This window comes from Stigmatopora argus, chromosome 11 (genome assembly GCF_051989625.1).
Source record: "Stigmatopora argus isolate UIUO_Sarg chromosome 11, RoL_Sarg_1.0, whole genome shotgun sequence".
NCBI classification, from domain to species: Eukaryota; Metazoa; Chordata; class Actinopteri; order Syngnathiformes; family Syngnathidae; genus Stigmatopora; species Stigmatopora argus.
In genome coordinates this window covers 3,619,230-3,635,296 of record NC_135397.1, presented here as the reverse complement: position 1 = coordinate 3,635,296, position 16,067 = coordinate 3,619,230, and the positions used below count along the sequence as shown (strand labels likewise).

The 16,067-nt window shown below is 43.1% G+C and overlaps 1 protein-coding gene across 5 annotated transcripts in view; it reads right to left on the bottom strand.

Annotated features, from left to right (window-relative positions):
* Position 1: 1 nt before the first annotated feature.
* Positions 2–16,067, bottom strand: part of ctbp2a (C-terminal binding protein 2a) — a 38,038-nt gene continuing 21,972 nt past the window's right edge. For 2 of the 5 annotated variants that reach the window (XM_077613192.1, XM_077613189.1), the window contains 9 exons: positions 4,967–5,121; positions 3,184–3,328; positions 2,900–3,106; positions 2,569–2,783; positions 2,248–2,378; positions 2,040–2,167; positions 1,841–1,958; positions 1,417–1,497; positions 611–757 (listed from right to left, as the gene is read on the bottom strand). In XM_077613192.1, the coding sequence (XP_077469318.1) occupies positions 1,431–1,497; positions 1,841–1,958; positions 2,040–2,167; positions 2,248–2,378; positions 2,569–2,783; positions 2,900–3,106; positions 3,184–3,328; positions 4,967–5,121 (1,166 nt within the window). In that variant the 3' untranslated portion in view covers positions 611–757; positions 1,417–1,430. Of the gene's footprint in view, positions 758–1,416; positions 1,498–1,840; positions 1,959–2,039; positions 2,168–2,247; positions 2,379–2,568; positions 2,784–2,899; positions 3,107–3,183; positions 3,329–4,966; positions 5,122–10,486; positions 10,862–16,067 lie in introns of those variants that run through there. The other 3 variants (XM_077613190.1, XM_077613188.1, XM_077613191.1) reach the window with 2 other exon arrangements.

The following is a 16,067-nucleotide window of genomic DNA, read 5'->3' as shown; positions in this document are numbered from 1 at the left end:
CTTACCAATCAGGACAGCATGTTTTTATTTATGGTTTCTAGCTGCACCTTATGTTATACTTTTATGTTCACCTTATACAAGAACAAACACAGTCACGCAAAAAAAGAACGATAAAAAAACTAGAAGGAGAGGTCACGTGATTTAAGACATTCAATAACCAAACTGCACAACAAATAATTTGACGCGTTTAAAAAAAAAAATGAGGAAAAGAACTTAAGCGGATTGGTGTCGACCGAGATGCGGCTTGTTGTTCTGTCCTACTTGCTAGCTCATGACGATGCAAATATAATTTACGGATATCGTTTTTGTCTTGTAACGCTTGATGAGTAAAATTCCTGCTAGAAAAAAAAAACACGAGTAACACTTGTAGAAACAGAACAACACTTGCAACACAACATTGAAAGAAGAAAGAAAAGAAACAAAAACAAAATCAACACCAGACATGTTGGTTGCCGGAATGAAGAAAACGTTGAAAGGGGGGACGGGGGGGAAATAGGGGGCAAAGGGGAGAGAGGGCTGTAAATTCCCTCTTAAAAGTCCGGGAGGGACGCAACAGTCTCGTCCGCGGCCTCACGGCTCGCTCATGTGCTCTCTGCTGGGATCGCCGTGTTTGCTGGGCTGGTTGGGGGAGGTGGCCTGGGACGCGTGCGTGCCCGGGGGCAAGGTGTGGGCGATGGGCACTCCGCCGGGCAGAAGCCCCTCCAGGGGTCGGGGGATCCCCCCGGGCGCCACGCCCCCCACCATGCCAGGAGGGAACCTGTTCACGCAGAAAAAAACAAAACGCTTCAACAAAAAGAAAAAGAAAAGCGCTTTTCGCTTAAAGGCCCACTGTCACTTTAGGAAGTTCACTACCCAATTCCAAAAATTGACTTGTACGGAGTTACGACAGCTTTTTCTTTTTGTATATAAATATACTTTTAATCCCATTTCGCTAGGTGGTAATGTAATGTTAATCATTTGGTTCTGAATTCTGTTTTCTAGGACTTGCTTCCTCTTCTGATCCACTTTTTCATATTCCGACCCGTCACACGATAAAGTAAACAAGTCTTGACTACCGTTTTTCCATTAAGTCATGCACCCTCGGCCGAGACCCTTCTCTCCGATGACGTCGTCGCTTTCAACTATGCATCGGCAAACCGTCTCCAAACTAATTTTCATCTCACAATTTCAATAATTAAGGATCTTTGCGAGTATTAATCATTGATTTTGGAAAACTACATCATTTAAATTAGTGTGACAAAAACCGTGACAGTGAGACTTTAAAAGCCAGGGGTCCCCACAACGTTGATCCACGACAATTTGGGGAAATCAAGGGTGAAATCGGAAGGGAGTGGAGGTAAAATACAGTAGAAGTCAATGTAATACACACCGAGGTTGACAGGGGGAGCTTTTTTTGTTTGCTTTTGATCCATTTACCTGCTTTTTGAGCTTTAGGAATATATTTTGTCGTGCATCCCCCCCGTTGCTACGGCGTGAACCATGGTTTGGTTGATTCGGCTGTGTGTGAGAGAAGCACTTCAGTCAAGTAGGAAGCCCAGGTGGAAACTCCAAAGGCCAACGTCACCTCCTCACATTTCCAACACATTTTTTGGACACAGATTTGAACCCTTAAACAACTCTCGATTGGGTCTGGATCAATTAGAATCGGGTCAATCACACTGAAGAGAACCCACATCATCTGTACATATACACACATCAATGCCACTGACGGGAAGTGACACTGAAATGCCCGCCACGGAATATGAAGCGACCTGACGTCAACAGAAAGGGACGCTTGCCTAAATGGACTCAAATCGATAAGAAGTGAGTCCGAAACGTGCCGATTGTAAAGGCCTCCTACCTGTAGGCGGCACCGTTGATCTCCGGGTGAGGTTGCGGTTGCTCCATCATGCCCCAGGGCGCCGAGGTGACGAAAAACTCTTTGTTGACGCAGTTTCGCAGGCTGTCGGGAATACGACCTGACGCGACAGGCAAAGACACGCCAAAAACGTCCTTCCCTTGCCATCTTTAACCGTCCAACCCTTCATTTGCTTTCGTACCTGTGATGGCTCGTCGGATTTCCGTGGCGGCGGCCTCGCGCATCTCCAGCGACGCTTGCTCGCTGTACCAGGCGGTGTGCGGCGTGCAGATCAGGTTGGGGGCGTCCTTCAGGGGACCTTGGGAGAAACTGCAGAGTACAAAGTCTTGAGAAATAGCGGACGTCGGCGGCGGTCCGCCGAGCCGGTTGGCCTTTTTAATTGGACGCACCTAAAGGGTTCCGACTCGTGGACGTCCAAAGCGGCGCCACGTATTCTGCCTTCTTTGAGGGCCTGCGCCAAGGCCTTCTCGTCCACCAGGCCCCCTCGCGCCGCGTTCACCAAAAATGCGCCTTGACGCATCTGCAACAGATTTATTTTAAAAAAAAAATGTTTTTAAGTGTAATCATAAGAAAACTTCACATAAAATTTATATTGGCTTTTTGTCTTCTGGAAAAAAACCTGACTAAATTTGGACATATGTAGTTTTCAGTAGTAATGGTAGTATTATTTTTAAGGTGACTTGATTGATTTGAGTGTGCGCGCATCGTGCCTGTTTGATGGTGAAGTCATTGATGAGGTGGTGGTTGTGCTCATTGAGGTTGCAGTGCAGAGAGACGCAGTCGCTCTGGTAAAGGAGGTCCTGCAGCGTGTAGACACGCTGCACGCCCAGCGAGCGCTCCAGCCCGTCCTGCAGGTACGGGTCGTAGAAGATCACGTTGAAGCCGAACGCCTTGGCCCGCATGGACACCGCTTGCCCCGCGCGACCTAAGGAGGACCAACCAAGGCACCCAGTTTATGACCCGACTTCAAATTTCAAACAATCCAAAGAGCGTAAAACTGAAAATGCCATTTGTCAGCAAATCTTCGGGTCCCGGACTCACCGAATCCGATGAGGCCGAGCGTCTCCCCCCGGATCCTGGCCGCCCCCGACGCCACCTCCCTGATCTGCTCCACGCTCTGGACCCGCGTGCCCTCCCGGAGAGCCTGGTAAAGCCAGGTGTTCCGCCTGTACAGGTTGAGAATGTGACAGAGCGTGGAGTCGGCCGTCTCCTCCACGGCCGCCGAGGGAATGTTGCACACGGCGATGCCTGCGGGAAAAGCAGTCAGGGGAATTCCAATGCTGACCGCCCCGTACGGACGGACGGCGTCCACTCGGACGTCTCACCGAGTTCTCCGGCCGCCTTGATGTCGATGTTGTCGTAGCCGCTGCCGATGCGGATGATGATGCGCAGCGCTTTGAACTTCTCCAGGTCTTCTCGGGTCAGCGTGATGGTGTGATACATCATAGCTCCCACCGCCTCGCTCAGTACCTGAATGCAACATTTGGTCACACTTATCCTTATTTAATGACATAAACAGTATTTTATATAGTATATTTACACTAGTGAAACCAACATTGCAGAATTAATAGCGTAAACGACAAGAAAATCACAATCAAGAGACCAATTCATCACTGTAGACTATTACCTACTATATAAGTTTATTTATGACCAATAATAATAACCTAACTTTTTTAAGGCAAACTGAACGTAACTACCGCACGAGTGGACGGACCTCAGTCACTAAAAGCGTCCTGTTGTATTGCGGGTCGCAATTTCATTTGTCACTTTGTTCCAAAAGCAAGGCGACAAGCAAAAAAAAAAAAAAAGGTTTTTTTTTCCAGGATGGAAGTGAATTTCGACTCTCCGTCATCTAAATGCAAATGTCTTGTTGTGCAAGCGTTTGAATAAGAAGCTGCCAAATCGGCTGTTTGTCACATTAAAGTCAAGGTGGCGTAGCGAGCGCTTTTAAAAATAACAGGCTTAGATCCACAAAACTAACCGCTAACGGAATTAACTTCACCGCGGCGGTGGATTAGAATGGAATTTCCATAGAAGGTTTTTTTTTTGTGTCTGTTTTTTTTTGCTTTCAGGAAGGAAACCGGACACTCAAGCCAAGGTTAATAAAGCTCGCCTTTTGCTTTAATTCCGTTCCGGTATGAAACTGTTACGCTGGCGAGGGTTTATTAATTGCGGAGACAATGTTTTAGTTAAAACTGCGGCATGCAAATGCCACAAAAACTGGCAAATCAGGCAATTATGGTTCTGGTTCAATTGATGACTACACGCGAGCTCGTTTCATCTTCATAACAGAAAAGATGTGGAAAAAATGTTTAATATTATGTTCCTTTTACAGTCTTTATAAGTAGAAATGTCTCCCTTGCTAAAACATGTTTGAAGTCCTATTTTAGATTAGATGAGAGAACTTTATTCATCCCATATTTGGGAAATTTCACTGTCACAGTAGCAAGAGGGTGAGAATAAATAAATTTTTAAATTGTGGATGGACAATTATTCATTGCCATGAACCTCAAGTTAGCAATGGTAATGCCGTATAATGTTTAATATAGACGTTTGTATGTCTGAACTCTAATCCCACGGTGTGCTAAAGAACAATAAACATCTGTGAAAGGAAGTGTGCAGTCTTATATAATGACAATAAAAGCATTCAATAGGCGATCAACGGCGGAATTTTTAACTGGGCAATAAATGGCAACCCTGCAAATTTACCCACTTTTTTTTTAAATTTCCTGTGCGACAAATCGACTTATCGCGACAGGCTTGATTCACCACACGAAAAGCCTAGAACTTATAACTTTGTATTATATCTTACTAGTATCTTAGTAAAAAAAAAATCAAAAAACGGACCTTCTCATGAATTTCCTGCGGGGTTATATAATGACAATAAAAGCATTCAATAGGCGATCAACGGCGGAATTTTTAACTGGGCAATAAATGGCAACCCTGCAAATTTACCCACTTCTTTTTTTAATTTCCTGTGCGACAAATCGACTTATCGCGACAGGCTTGATTCACCGCACGAAAAGCCTGGAATTTATAACTTTGTATAATATCTTACTACTACTTACTATTATCTTGGTAAAAAAAAAAAAAAAAAAAAAAACAGACCTTTTCATGAATTTCCTGCGTGGATTGCGCGTCGCAGAAGGCCACGGTGGCCAGGTCCTTGAGGATGGGCATCTCCACCGTGCAGTCGCGTCCGTCCAGCAGCGCCACCAACGGACGCGGGTGCATGGGCCCGTTCATGATCTGCGGCCGGATACCTGCGGAGGAGACACGGCCGTTTGAGTTATTCGCTCTGAGGAAGAAGGGGAACGACAACAGGAAGTACTTTCCCCTAACTGACCCCTACGCTGGCACACATGCTACACACACACACACACACCAAATGCTGATACTGTATCTGCCACGTTACCCGGCAACAGGTACTTTGATTCCGTGAGGTCAGCACCTCAATCATCCAATCGGGTCAGATCTTCTCCATAACCCAAAATAAGATTAGATAGAGCAAGGAAAGGTTTTGGATGACTCCTCGTTGATGCCTGTTGTCATGGCGATTGCACGATTTGGGCGCGACGTGATTTTTATTCAGCGGCTGATGGAAGGAATGATCATCTTTTGTGATTTTGATTCATCTGAAATGAATGGCTGATCTTCTAGTAGGTTTCATTACAGTTATCCAACGAAGAGGAGAAATTTTGCCATTAAGGTTCGACACCTTTAAACGCATTTTAATGAGATTTGAGAACATTTGAGATGAAACTAAGGAAGAAAAAAGTTGCATTTTAAGAAAAGGAAAATGCTAGAAATGGCAGCGAGATTATTTATGGAAAATAGCTTTGAGTCATCCAAATATGAATTAAATTTAAAAAGAAAAATCTCATAAAGCACTGTTTAAATTGCAAAACATTAACACCCACTTGTCCCCCCCAAAAAAATCCATCCAAAATGTAATCTCATGGCCTCTAAAAAAAAACAGAAGCCACCAATATTTTATGTTATGACTAAAACCAATTTTTATGATGTTCTGCTTCCTGGTTTGGCTTCTAACTTTGCTTCCTGTCATCGCTCTCCTGTGTTGAATGATGTTTTTACAGCCATCTTGTGACTGGCTTTATGAGTCTGAAGATAAAAAGATGATTTTCTTTTTCTTTTTTCATTTTTTTTAACTAGAGACTTTTATATCACTCGCGTTAACAATATGACTGTGTGGGACTTGTAATAAAAGCAGCACTCCATCCAAGTGCCTGAGCTGGATATGATGAAGAGAGCTACATGAAAAGAAATGATCATAAAAAGAATAATGAGTGACAAAGGACCTTGAAAGGCAACTTTGCTTGCATTATTACTCGCAGGTGCTTCCATATACGCAAAAAAAGAAGGCTGGCCCATGTCCGACGATATATCCAACTTGTAATATATCCCAAAAGGTTCTCTATCGATACGCTTCCGTTAAGAATCAATATATCATTTTTAAAAGCAAAAACGGAGCCAACAGTTTGCAAAATTTTTCCAATAGAATAGTGTTGCCGTATTTTTAGGACTAATAAGTTGCAGCAACCAAACAATGCACAAAAGTCACGTTGGAATGATTTAAACTTTTGTTATTTCATGCATGCACACAGAATGCAAATATTTCCAGCTCTTTTTTTTTTGTGTAAGCGGCCTGTGCAACTAAAAAAATGTTTTTTTTCATTTGGATGTACTTTTTCTGTCATTTTGAAGATAGCAGACCATATTTTTGGCCCAAATCCATCATTTTAAAGACACTTAAAGGCACCTCACATGACTCCTGTCCTGTCCTCCATATTTTGCATGCACGAAAGCAATAATTCTTTAGATTCCCATGATGACACTTCCTTTCGGTTTATTAAATCCATATCTGCCCCACCCTGCGTCCAAACTGCAAAAACCGGACGGCGAGGGAAACCAGCGCGGAGCCCAAAGTCTCCGCCTCCAAGCAAAAAGTCAAGTATCATCTTGCTTTTAAGTAAACATCGGAAAGCACATGTAAGAGCGTGACTGAAGATGGTTTACATTAGACGGCGGGATATTTAAGGCTGGTAATGTTTTGGATAGAATTACAAAGTGCTGGTGCCAAACCCCCATTAACGTACTAAAAGCGTTTTTATCATTTCCCAACAAGCGGCTCGGCCGTTCTGTCCGCGAGCGGGGCGCAGAGCGCCGCGTTTAAACGGGTCCAACGTAAATATGGCTTTATCTGACAGCAGGTCGCCCTCTCCGCTGGAGGTCTGCCGGGATTTTTTTGATGTGCCGCTGCAAGCTTGAAAGCTCCATCCATCGTTCTACGGCCAACGCTAATCACAAACTGAATGATTCTCCAGGAGCTATGAAAAGTCTTTTTTTTTGGGAGGGGGGGTGAAGCTGGCAAGCGAGATCTCCAAACCACAAATGGATTGCACATGTTGCAATCGAGAAAAGAAAAACACTTTGGATTCTAATAAGAGACTGAAAAGGGAGGGGAAGGAGAAAGAGAGCATCACAAGATCTTTCGTTTTCACCAAGTACAATAGTTTGGTTCAATTTTGTTTTTTCTATTGTGGCCAAATTATTACAATTGACGTAAAAAACAAACAAACAAAAAAACAGATACATTAGTGTACCGCAATTAAGAATGTAGAGCCCAATTATGCCATTATATATATTTTTTAACAGGTGACTGTTTTTAGTAGTTTAAAAAAATTGATAAAATTCAAATTGAAAAATATATAGATTTATGTCATGTTAAATTAATTTTTCTGAGGTTGTTTTTATATTAATTTATAATAAAATTAAATATAATTTTAAATCATATTTGTGAATATTCCTCATAAAAATTTCAGTCATAAATTAATAAAATGTTCATTAAAAAAAGAAACAATGTTGTTATGGCCCAAAATAGAAGTTGACTTCTTTTTTATTCCATTGTATTTAACTCATTTCCTACCATCAACAAGCATAGATGTCCAATTGATTTAAACTGGAAGGGTTGGTTGCAAATGCTCATTTTTCAGTGCCATTGACAGAACTACTAGATGTGCATTTCAGTTTACTGGGAGAGGTTGGTAGGACCAAATTATGCAAATCTGGCTTGTCAATGATGAAAATTTCTGTTTTGGTAGCCCTATTGGTATTCCCTCCCTCCAAGAAATCGCTAGTATTCCATATTTCACACTGGCTTTAACATTGATCTCCAATGAGAAAGTATATCTTTCATCTAGTGCCACACTTGAAGTCTGGCGTTGGACCCCCCCAGACAGGGGGTGACCCACTTTAGGGATGGCTTTATGTCCATTTCTACTCAACTTCCCGTCGATTCAAGAGGAGAAAGGTGCTGAAACGCACGCCTCGGGTGCGCGCCCCCACATCGGGCCTCTCCATTAGCGGAACAATAAAAGTGCAAAAACAAAAGGAAGTGAGGAAGATTTTCCAACGGCGGGATGAAGTCGAGGCCACGGCGGCGGTCGTCGGGTTCACCACCAACATTCGCGGGAAAACTTTTCCGCGCTTGACCTCCAGCCAAGAGCGCCTCAATGGGCTCGGGACCAACAGCTGGTTCGGGTTACCTAGCAACTCCCAAGCCGGGGGGGAGGCTGGTGGATTTCGGTGGTGGCGAATGAGAACGCGAGTAGGACGAGGGGGGGGTTAGAAGGCAGGGCACGGAGCGCAGTTGGGGTTCTTTGTGGCAAGTGCGGTGATATTAAAGTCTTCCCAAACATGGAGGGTGAGCAATGGAACCCAAATAAGGGGTTGAGGGACATCAACTGGCAAACAGAAGGTGGCAGATTTTTAGAAGAGCCAAAGGACAAAGAAACTGATGACTTTTAAAGGAGGGACTAGTTGCTGGCAGGACGTCGCTTTGGCATTTAGGAGGCTTCAGATTTTATGAGCTGAGAAATAGTCAAGATCCTTTTTGTCAGAATCTGGATGAAGGTGATAACAAGGCATTTTTCTAGCCTGGATCAGAGGAACCAAAGAGTTGTTTTTTGATACGCATATTTGTAAAGTAGAAAATATCATGGGTGAAATTGGAACCAGTAAATCCTGTCAAATCCTATTTTTCCTATTTAAGTGATTGCTGCTGCTACTTCCTCAAGAAATGCTCTGTGTACGAATATTACATGATGCTCTACTTTGATCAATAATTTCTAAAAAGAAATAGTCCCACACAGCTGACATGTTGGTCTTGTTAGAGGTCTGTGCTTTTGACAAGACATGACTTAATATGTGGAAATTTGCCAATTTATGACCTCTGACTATTCTCATATGTTTTGCCAATACTTTTTAAACCAGTACAAATAATCCCCCAAAAAATCATGTAACCAGGAAATGACAAATCATACATTTTTGTATTAAAGTTAGCCTTGGTGGTAATGATATTACACGATACTTTGTTACTGTTTTTGGTTCCTAATCTCATCGGATACATCTCAGCAGTTTTTGGGAGTTACAGCAGTCAAAAAGTACGATTACACCGGAAACTCACAAAACTACTGAATCGGACCCGATCTCCCGATGAAATCAGATACTCCATAAATAGCCATATCGGATTGGAACATGGCTACAAGTAACACAAGTGCAAATTTGCAAACACACCCGTACATTTTAACCACATTCCCCTGCCGACAATACAAAACATTCAACTTTTGTGCACACATACGAGTTACAATAGGGGGGTGCTGTGTTCCTGGCACTGTCTATTTTCTGGAGTGGCTTTTATGATCCCCTGGCATCGGGCAAAAAAGAGGGCTGTGTGTGTGTGTGCAATCTTTTTGTAGGCCGACTTCTCTTCTGTGAGCCAACCCGCACCCCCACCCAATCTTCCTTTGCTTTGCCCCAGCTGGACCCTATCAGGGCCCCGTCTACACCAGCAGCCTATCGCTTCTTCTACTATGTGGCCACACAAAGACCTTGTTTGTCCTGCCGCTGCCCTCCTCTTCCTCCTCCTCCTCCTCCTCCTCCTCCTCCTCCTTTCCTCCAAACTTAATACAAGACGCACCGTGGTGGAAAAAAAGAGGGAGAATAAGGGAGCTTGATATCAGTAACAAACACAGGAATGGAGACAAACGCTATCACTCCAGGGCCTGCGCGATACCAAATCATCCGTCAGCGCTTACGGAAACATCGAGCGGTTACGTATATGCAAGTAAGAAAGCCACACATAATATCCACCTAACAGAAATGTCAAGATGTGCACATTTGCTGACATCTGGTCATAAGGATCAATTGAGAAGCTAAAAACAAACAGCTGACTAAAACACATACACAACTTATTCTTTTGACACATTTAGCATGGCCATTCAAGGTAACCAAAAAAATATGAGCAAAATTGTGTTAACTAAATCAAACGTACGCATCCAACACACTTTTCTACCAGGATGACACTCGCGAACACACACACATTTGTCTCCGGCCTACAGATGATGACACATGACAACCTTTCAATCCCCCCCCCCCAGCTTTCCCCCCCGCCCTCTCGGTGCTCGTTGCAGCAGCGCGGCGCTCTCAAACGCACGTATGACACACTTCATTGCAAATACATTACGAAGGCTCATTAGCCGCCGCCGCCTCCTTCGTCGAATCTGCTAGATTTGTATTTTTTTTTTCCTAACCGAGAGGCGTGCTTGCCTGGGAAATGCTGCTGTCGCCACATTCTTCCAATCAGGAGCGGCACATGGTCCACAAAATGTGTCGGAGATTTAAAAAAAAAAAAAAAAAAAAAAGGAAAAGTGGACGTTTTAACGGATTCTTTCACGTCCTCCTCCGGCGCTCCTCCTCCTCCTCCCTCTCTTATAGCTTGTTTCCAAATGTGTCCTCCTCCTTGGTCACCTCACCCCCTGGAGCTCCATGTCTTTTATTTTCCTCGTGGACGAGAAGGGATGCAGAATAGATGGTTCCCAAAAAAAAAAAAAAAAAATTGCGCTTCTTTTAATCTCCACTGAAAGGGAACCCCCCCACCTCCCCCCAAAAATGGATTTCTATTTGTCTGAAGCCAGCAGCGGCAAGCACTTCTCTATGCGCTCCTCTTCTTCCTCCTCCAGATCGCTCGCACCTCCCTCTCCTCCTCCTCCTCCTCCTCCTCCCCCCCAACCCACCACGCTCTTGGAGGCGGCAGGTTTTTGGTCTTTTCACTCAGACGTCAGGCAGCCTTTTGTTGCCAACCACACAGAGAAAGAGAGAGAGCGCGAGGCAGAGGGGAAAGGCAACGGGTGGGGGAGAGGACGGAATGGAAAAGCCCAAAAAGACAGAGATGGGAGGGAAAAAAATGCTCAAGGAGGACCAGTTGGAGCTGGTGTCGCCTCCCCCTTCTTCTCTTTTACAGTTTTTTCTTTTTTGAATTCCCTTCCTTTTTTATTAATGCTGATGTGGCCTTCAGGGTCCTTTAAGAGTGCCAGACCCTTTTGTGTGCGCACACTCAAGCTGTTCACCGTGATATCGCTCATTTTACACATGTCAATGTCATTCAACTGTGAATTAAAGCCACATGTTCGCATGCACGGGGATATTATTGAAACTTAAAAAAATGTCCCGTAACATTCAATGAAGGTTTGGGCTTGACAATGGCAGCGAGCGCTACATCTTTGGCAAACAGCAGTAAAGACGCCTATGTCAACACACACCTTGGCGAGTAGAACATATGAACTCTTGGAGACTTAAATGGGGATTAGTGAGTGACAGATTAACTTGGTTACAACCACTACTATGCGACTGTGATTGACGCTTTAATTGGATTTATCTAATGAAGGTCAATAAGGTAGTCCTCCAGGTTATGACGCTACAATCCATTCACTATATGATTTCAATTGAATAAAAACCGAAACACACCCTGGTTTTGAGCCCCAACAAGAAAGCTGATAAAAAAAAAATTATTCTCTCTTTGTTTCTATTTTAAAGAAATGAAACAAATAAATCAAACATTTTAATTTCAGGGAGAATATTTTTGATTTTAGCATTTTTTAAAGGAAACAACTACAACGAATCTGTTTTAATGCCATTGATAGCCTGTCCCAGTCAAAATGGATCTTTAGCCCAGCCAATTATTTCGTGCAAGTGTAAACTTAATACGTTAATTCTTGATTTATTTTTCTGATTACATTGTTGAAAATTCCTCTTCATCCACCAAAATATTAGGAATAACCTCATGGTATGACAAAAACAGCAAACGTGGCTCCATACAAGCTGAATGAGAGACTTCAAGGTGTTTCATTGTTGGTCTTTGCTTACAACATGAAACTAAAGAAACTAAAGAAGAGCCATAGTTAAAAGAAAAACAAGCTCTCATTCATGACAAGCCAAAAGAAAGAAAGGTCAACTGTATAATCCCGTCCCGAAAATCCGTCATCCCATCTGCCCCCCCTGACGAACGCCCAAAGTACAAACGCTATTCTGTGCAACGGGGACGCGAAGACGAGAGCCTCGGTGGCCAGAAAAGAAGGAATGAATGAGATCGCACAGCTGCAAGGGGAAGACAGATGTTCAAGTTGGGGGGTAGGGATTGGCCCGTGTCAGGACATAAATTCGTATTCATTCCTCGTCTGTGTGAAAACATCACTGTAGTTTTTCTTCGTCTGCTGTCTGCACCAATGTACTGCAAAAAATGTGTTACCAAGTCTACGCTCCAGAAGCACCGTAGCTCACAATCCAGCGAAAACCGAGGGATCATGGAGGGTTGGCAGTGAGGGATCCCAACATATGCTCGGGTTTTCCCGGGTTTTTCATTCCACATTCCGAAAACATGCGTGTTGACGCATGTCCATAGGTGGTTAGGCTTGTCGGTTTATTATCCGAACAATTAAACTGGTGACCAGTTTAATGTGGCACCTCTTGGCGTGAAAACAGTAGGGATGACGCCGTTTGAAAAAAAATCAGCGGTTTAAAAAATATGGGTGTTTCCAAATTGTTGCATTTACAAGTCATTAAATTTCTTTTTTTTTCCTCATTTAAATGTTAATTTAAAAGGGCTTCAGCGGGTTTGGCTTATCAGCAAAACGGTGAGCTTAAGCAGAAGAAAATATGAAATGATTGTTTGTTTGACTGGAAAGACAAATTATTGATTGAATACAAAAAGGAAAGTGGCTTTTTAAAGTCTCTCATATCTTAAAACCACACATCAGTGGGAAGCCATACTCTCCATTCTGTGGTGCTTTTAGCCAAAGACAGACTTGGAAGAAAAAACCAAACAAACAGTAATAATAGAAAAGTTCTTAGTCCCGTTTCTATGTTGACATATTTCTTTCATTTCCCTTAAAAAAAAATCCATTCCTCCACTGATCCCTCCAACACAGTGCAATGATTTCAAGATGAACAAAGATGGCCTGAGGTCAGTTTTACCAAAAGAAGATAAGGAAGAATGAAAATAAGAAGTGGAGTGACGCATGGTTGCAATCCATGTGCACGTTATCCTTTCATTAGGGGAAGAGGAAATGATCCTGCCTGGTATCGAGGGGAACAGCTGGTGTGGGAGAGAACCTCTGTGCCACTTGCCAGCGAACACACACACAACACACACATAAGCAAACATCAGTAGTCCTGCAAGCTGTAGAAAGCCAAATGGGAGGAGCTGCTGTTACTTTCACACGTCTTCTGTTAACGATATTATTAAAGCCCCCACCCCACCACAACAGTACAATGGGGAACATTAAAACATGTTTGTTATGGTCCGGGTTTTGAGATCAAGCTAGCCTCTTATGAGGCTATTTGACTCCAATTGAACCCGCCATAAGGCTCGAGGCTATTTTTTTGGTCATTAAAATGTATATTCAGGGAGGCCTCGATTATTACGGACGCCCCATAAAATATCAATATAGGCAAACGTTGGTTCTCGATCACAATTTGTTCTAGAAGGCTGTTCAAATTCCAAATCTATTTTTCCCATAATAAATAATGGAAATGGGCTTCAAATGGTTCCAAGACACTATAAAAATATCGCAAAAAAAATGGGAAAAACGGGGGGCGGGTGTTAAGCAAACAACAGAAAGAGTACTTTTCATTTTCATTTTGACCTTTTAAACAAACTCATGGCTTCATAAATATATATTTTGGAAAAGAGATCCATCATAAATGTTGAGCATCTGTGAATATGAAATGTTCACATTATTTGTTAATGTAAAATATTGAGTAATATAACAAGCCATCCGTTTTTTTAAATATTCAACAGCTGCAAGACATTTTGGGGCAGGTTATCACACACATTCATAACAAGGCAAAATTAAGAACGTAACATGCATATTTTGGGAATCTGGCTATTAGATAAGTCCCATACAAGCACAGAAAATAAGATCCAAAACTAAGAGGCAGATGTGGTTGGTAAGCACTCATTCACCGAGCTGCACAACTATAATGCAATATGTCTATAATTGAATTTTTCAGATTACAATTGAAACAGGGCATAGAAATGACCACTGCTAGACTTAATTCCAGTAAAAGTAGCAGTATTTCAAGTGCTCTCCCTTTCCCTCCGTGCCATGATTTAAGTTGCATCTTGGCTACACCAGTGGCCGGGAGCTGAAAACATGCAAATGTAATCCGGTGCCGAGCATCCTTTCGGGTCAAACGGAAGTAAATATTTATCCCTTGTATGTGTGTGACAAATAGACACACAGCAAACACAATGCAAAATGACTATCGAGCCAGAATCGGGCCAAGGTTTGCACCGTCTAATAAATCTCACTCTCGATGTAGCGAGTCCAAGGTTGACTGACAGCTGTCAACGCCTTCTGTCCTCCCCCCCGTCCGCGACCGTCAATCATCAGTCCGTAGCAGGACAATATCCGTCCCTGCCCCCTCCCCTTTCCCTCCGTTGCCTAATCCTTCACTCGGCGCGTTGACCCGCTCCCTCGGTTAATACATAATCTGCCATCCCAGAACTAATACTCGCCGATTCTCCCCCCGTCATCGAGCGACGGGAAATCACGGCGAGTGTGTCACGCAGAGCGGGACTGACCTGCACTGGCATTGGACCGCCAAGTCCGACGAGAACCAGCGCACCTCGGCGGGGTGGAAGTAAGGAAGTGGAAATCCTACTGTGCCAAATATGGCCAGCGTGCCCACGTGGGGGGATGGGAAGCGAGTGCTGGTTAGTCATTTGGAGGCGGGGTCTTGCTCAAGGGTATTCCGCGCAACATCAGATGCTAGGTCAGGGGTGGGCAATCTATTCCACAAAGGGCCATAGTATTGGATGCAAGTTTGTCTGTCACCAGAACATACTTTCAACTTTTTTTTTCAACAAAAGTAGCATAAAATAAAGTAAATTGGTTTTGTGGTTTTTAGCCAGTGGCTGTGATTAATGATAGATATCTAGATATTTCCCGTAATTAAGTTTCTTCAAAGTTCAGCAATATTTTTTCGTTGAAATGATGCTATAAATGGCAACAAAACATAGTTTCCAGGGTACAAGTACTGTACGCATAATAAATAAAATAATAAAACCGCAAAACTATCTGCAAATTGGCTGATTGTGATGTATGCATTTCACAATCGCTGCTAATGACACCAGTGTTTCAATGAAGGGCCCAAAGGGTCTTAATAGCCCCTCTCTTACACTTTATATAATCAGAAACACAATAAAATGAGCTTCATTAAGAAAGCTTTTGCAGTGCCTCAGTGTCAACCTCCTGGCTGCGTGCAGTCTCGCTCAAAAGAGGACAGAATGACAGTATTTGTGGATTAGTGCAACAGTGGAAACGGAGGATCTAAAAGGATTAAAGCACCCCTCTGTCTTGTCACTATGGCGTGCAGAGGGAAAATGACACACTCACACATTGCCCATCAGCACTGTAATTTGATTTTATCGGCGCAATGATGAGGAGAGACCAGGTTGTTATCATTCGGAACTAAAATACACTCTGATGTTGCCACCCAAAAAGAGCAAACTGGATATTAATATCAGATCTGATTCTATCACGATACTGGATGCATGTCAGTGTGCACTTTGTTGGGTAAATGTAGGTAAGGGTGTTTAGCCTATGGCTTTAAAGCCTACTCTCAAATACATGCATTATTATAATTGAATAATATCTGCAATGAGCTTTTAGGGGGGGGTCCTGCATTTAACAGTAATGCTATATCAACTATTGTGCAAAGTCCTCATTGCTGCAGCAGATTATACAACATGGTTGTACAAAAGCAGCCAATGGTGTCGTTCGGTTCAGTTGACAATGTTACACACTAATGAGAGTGAAATGAGAAACTAAATCCTTGCTAGGAGACT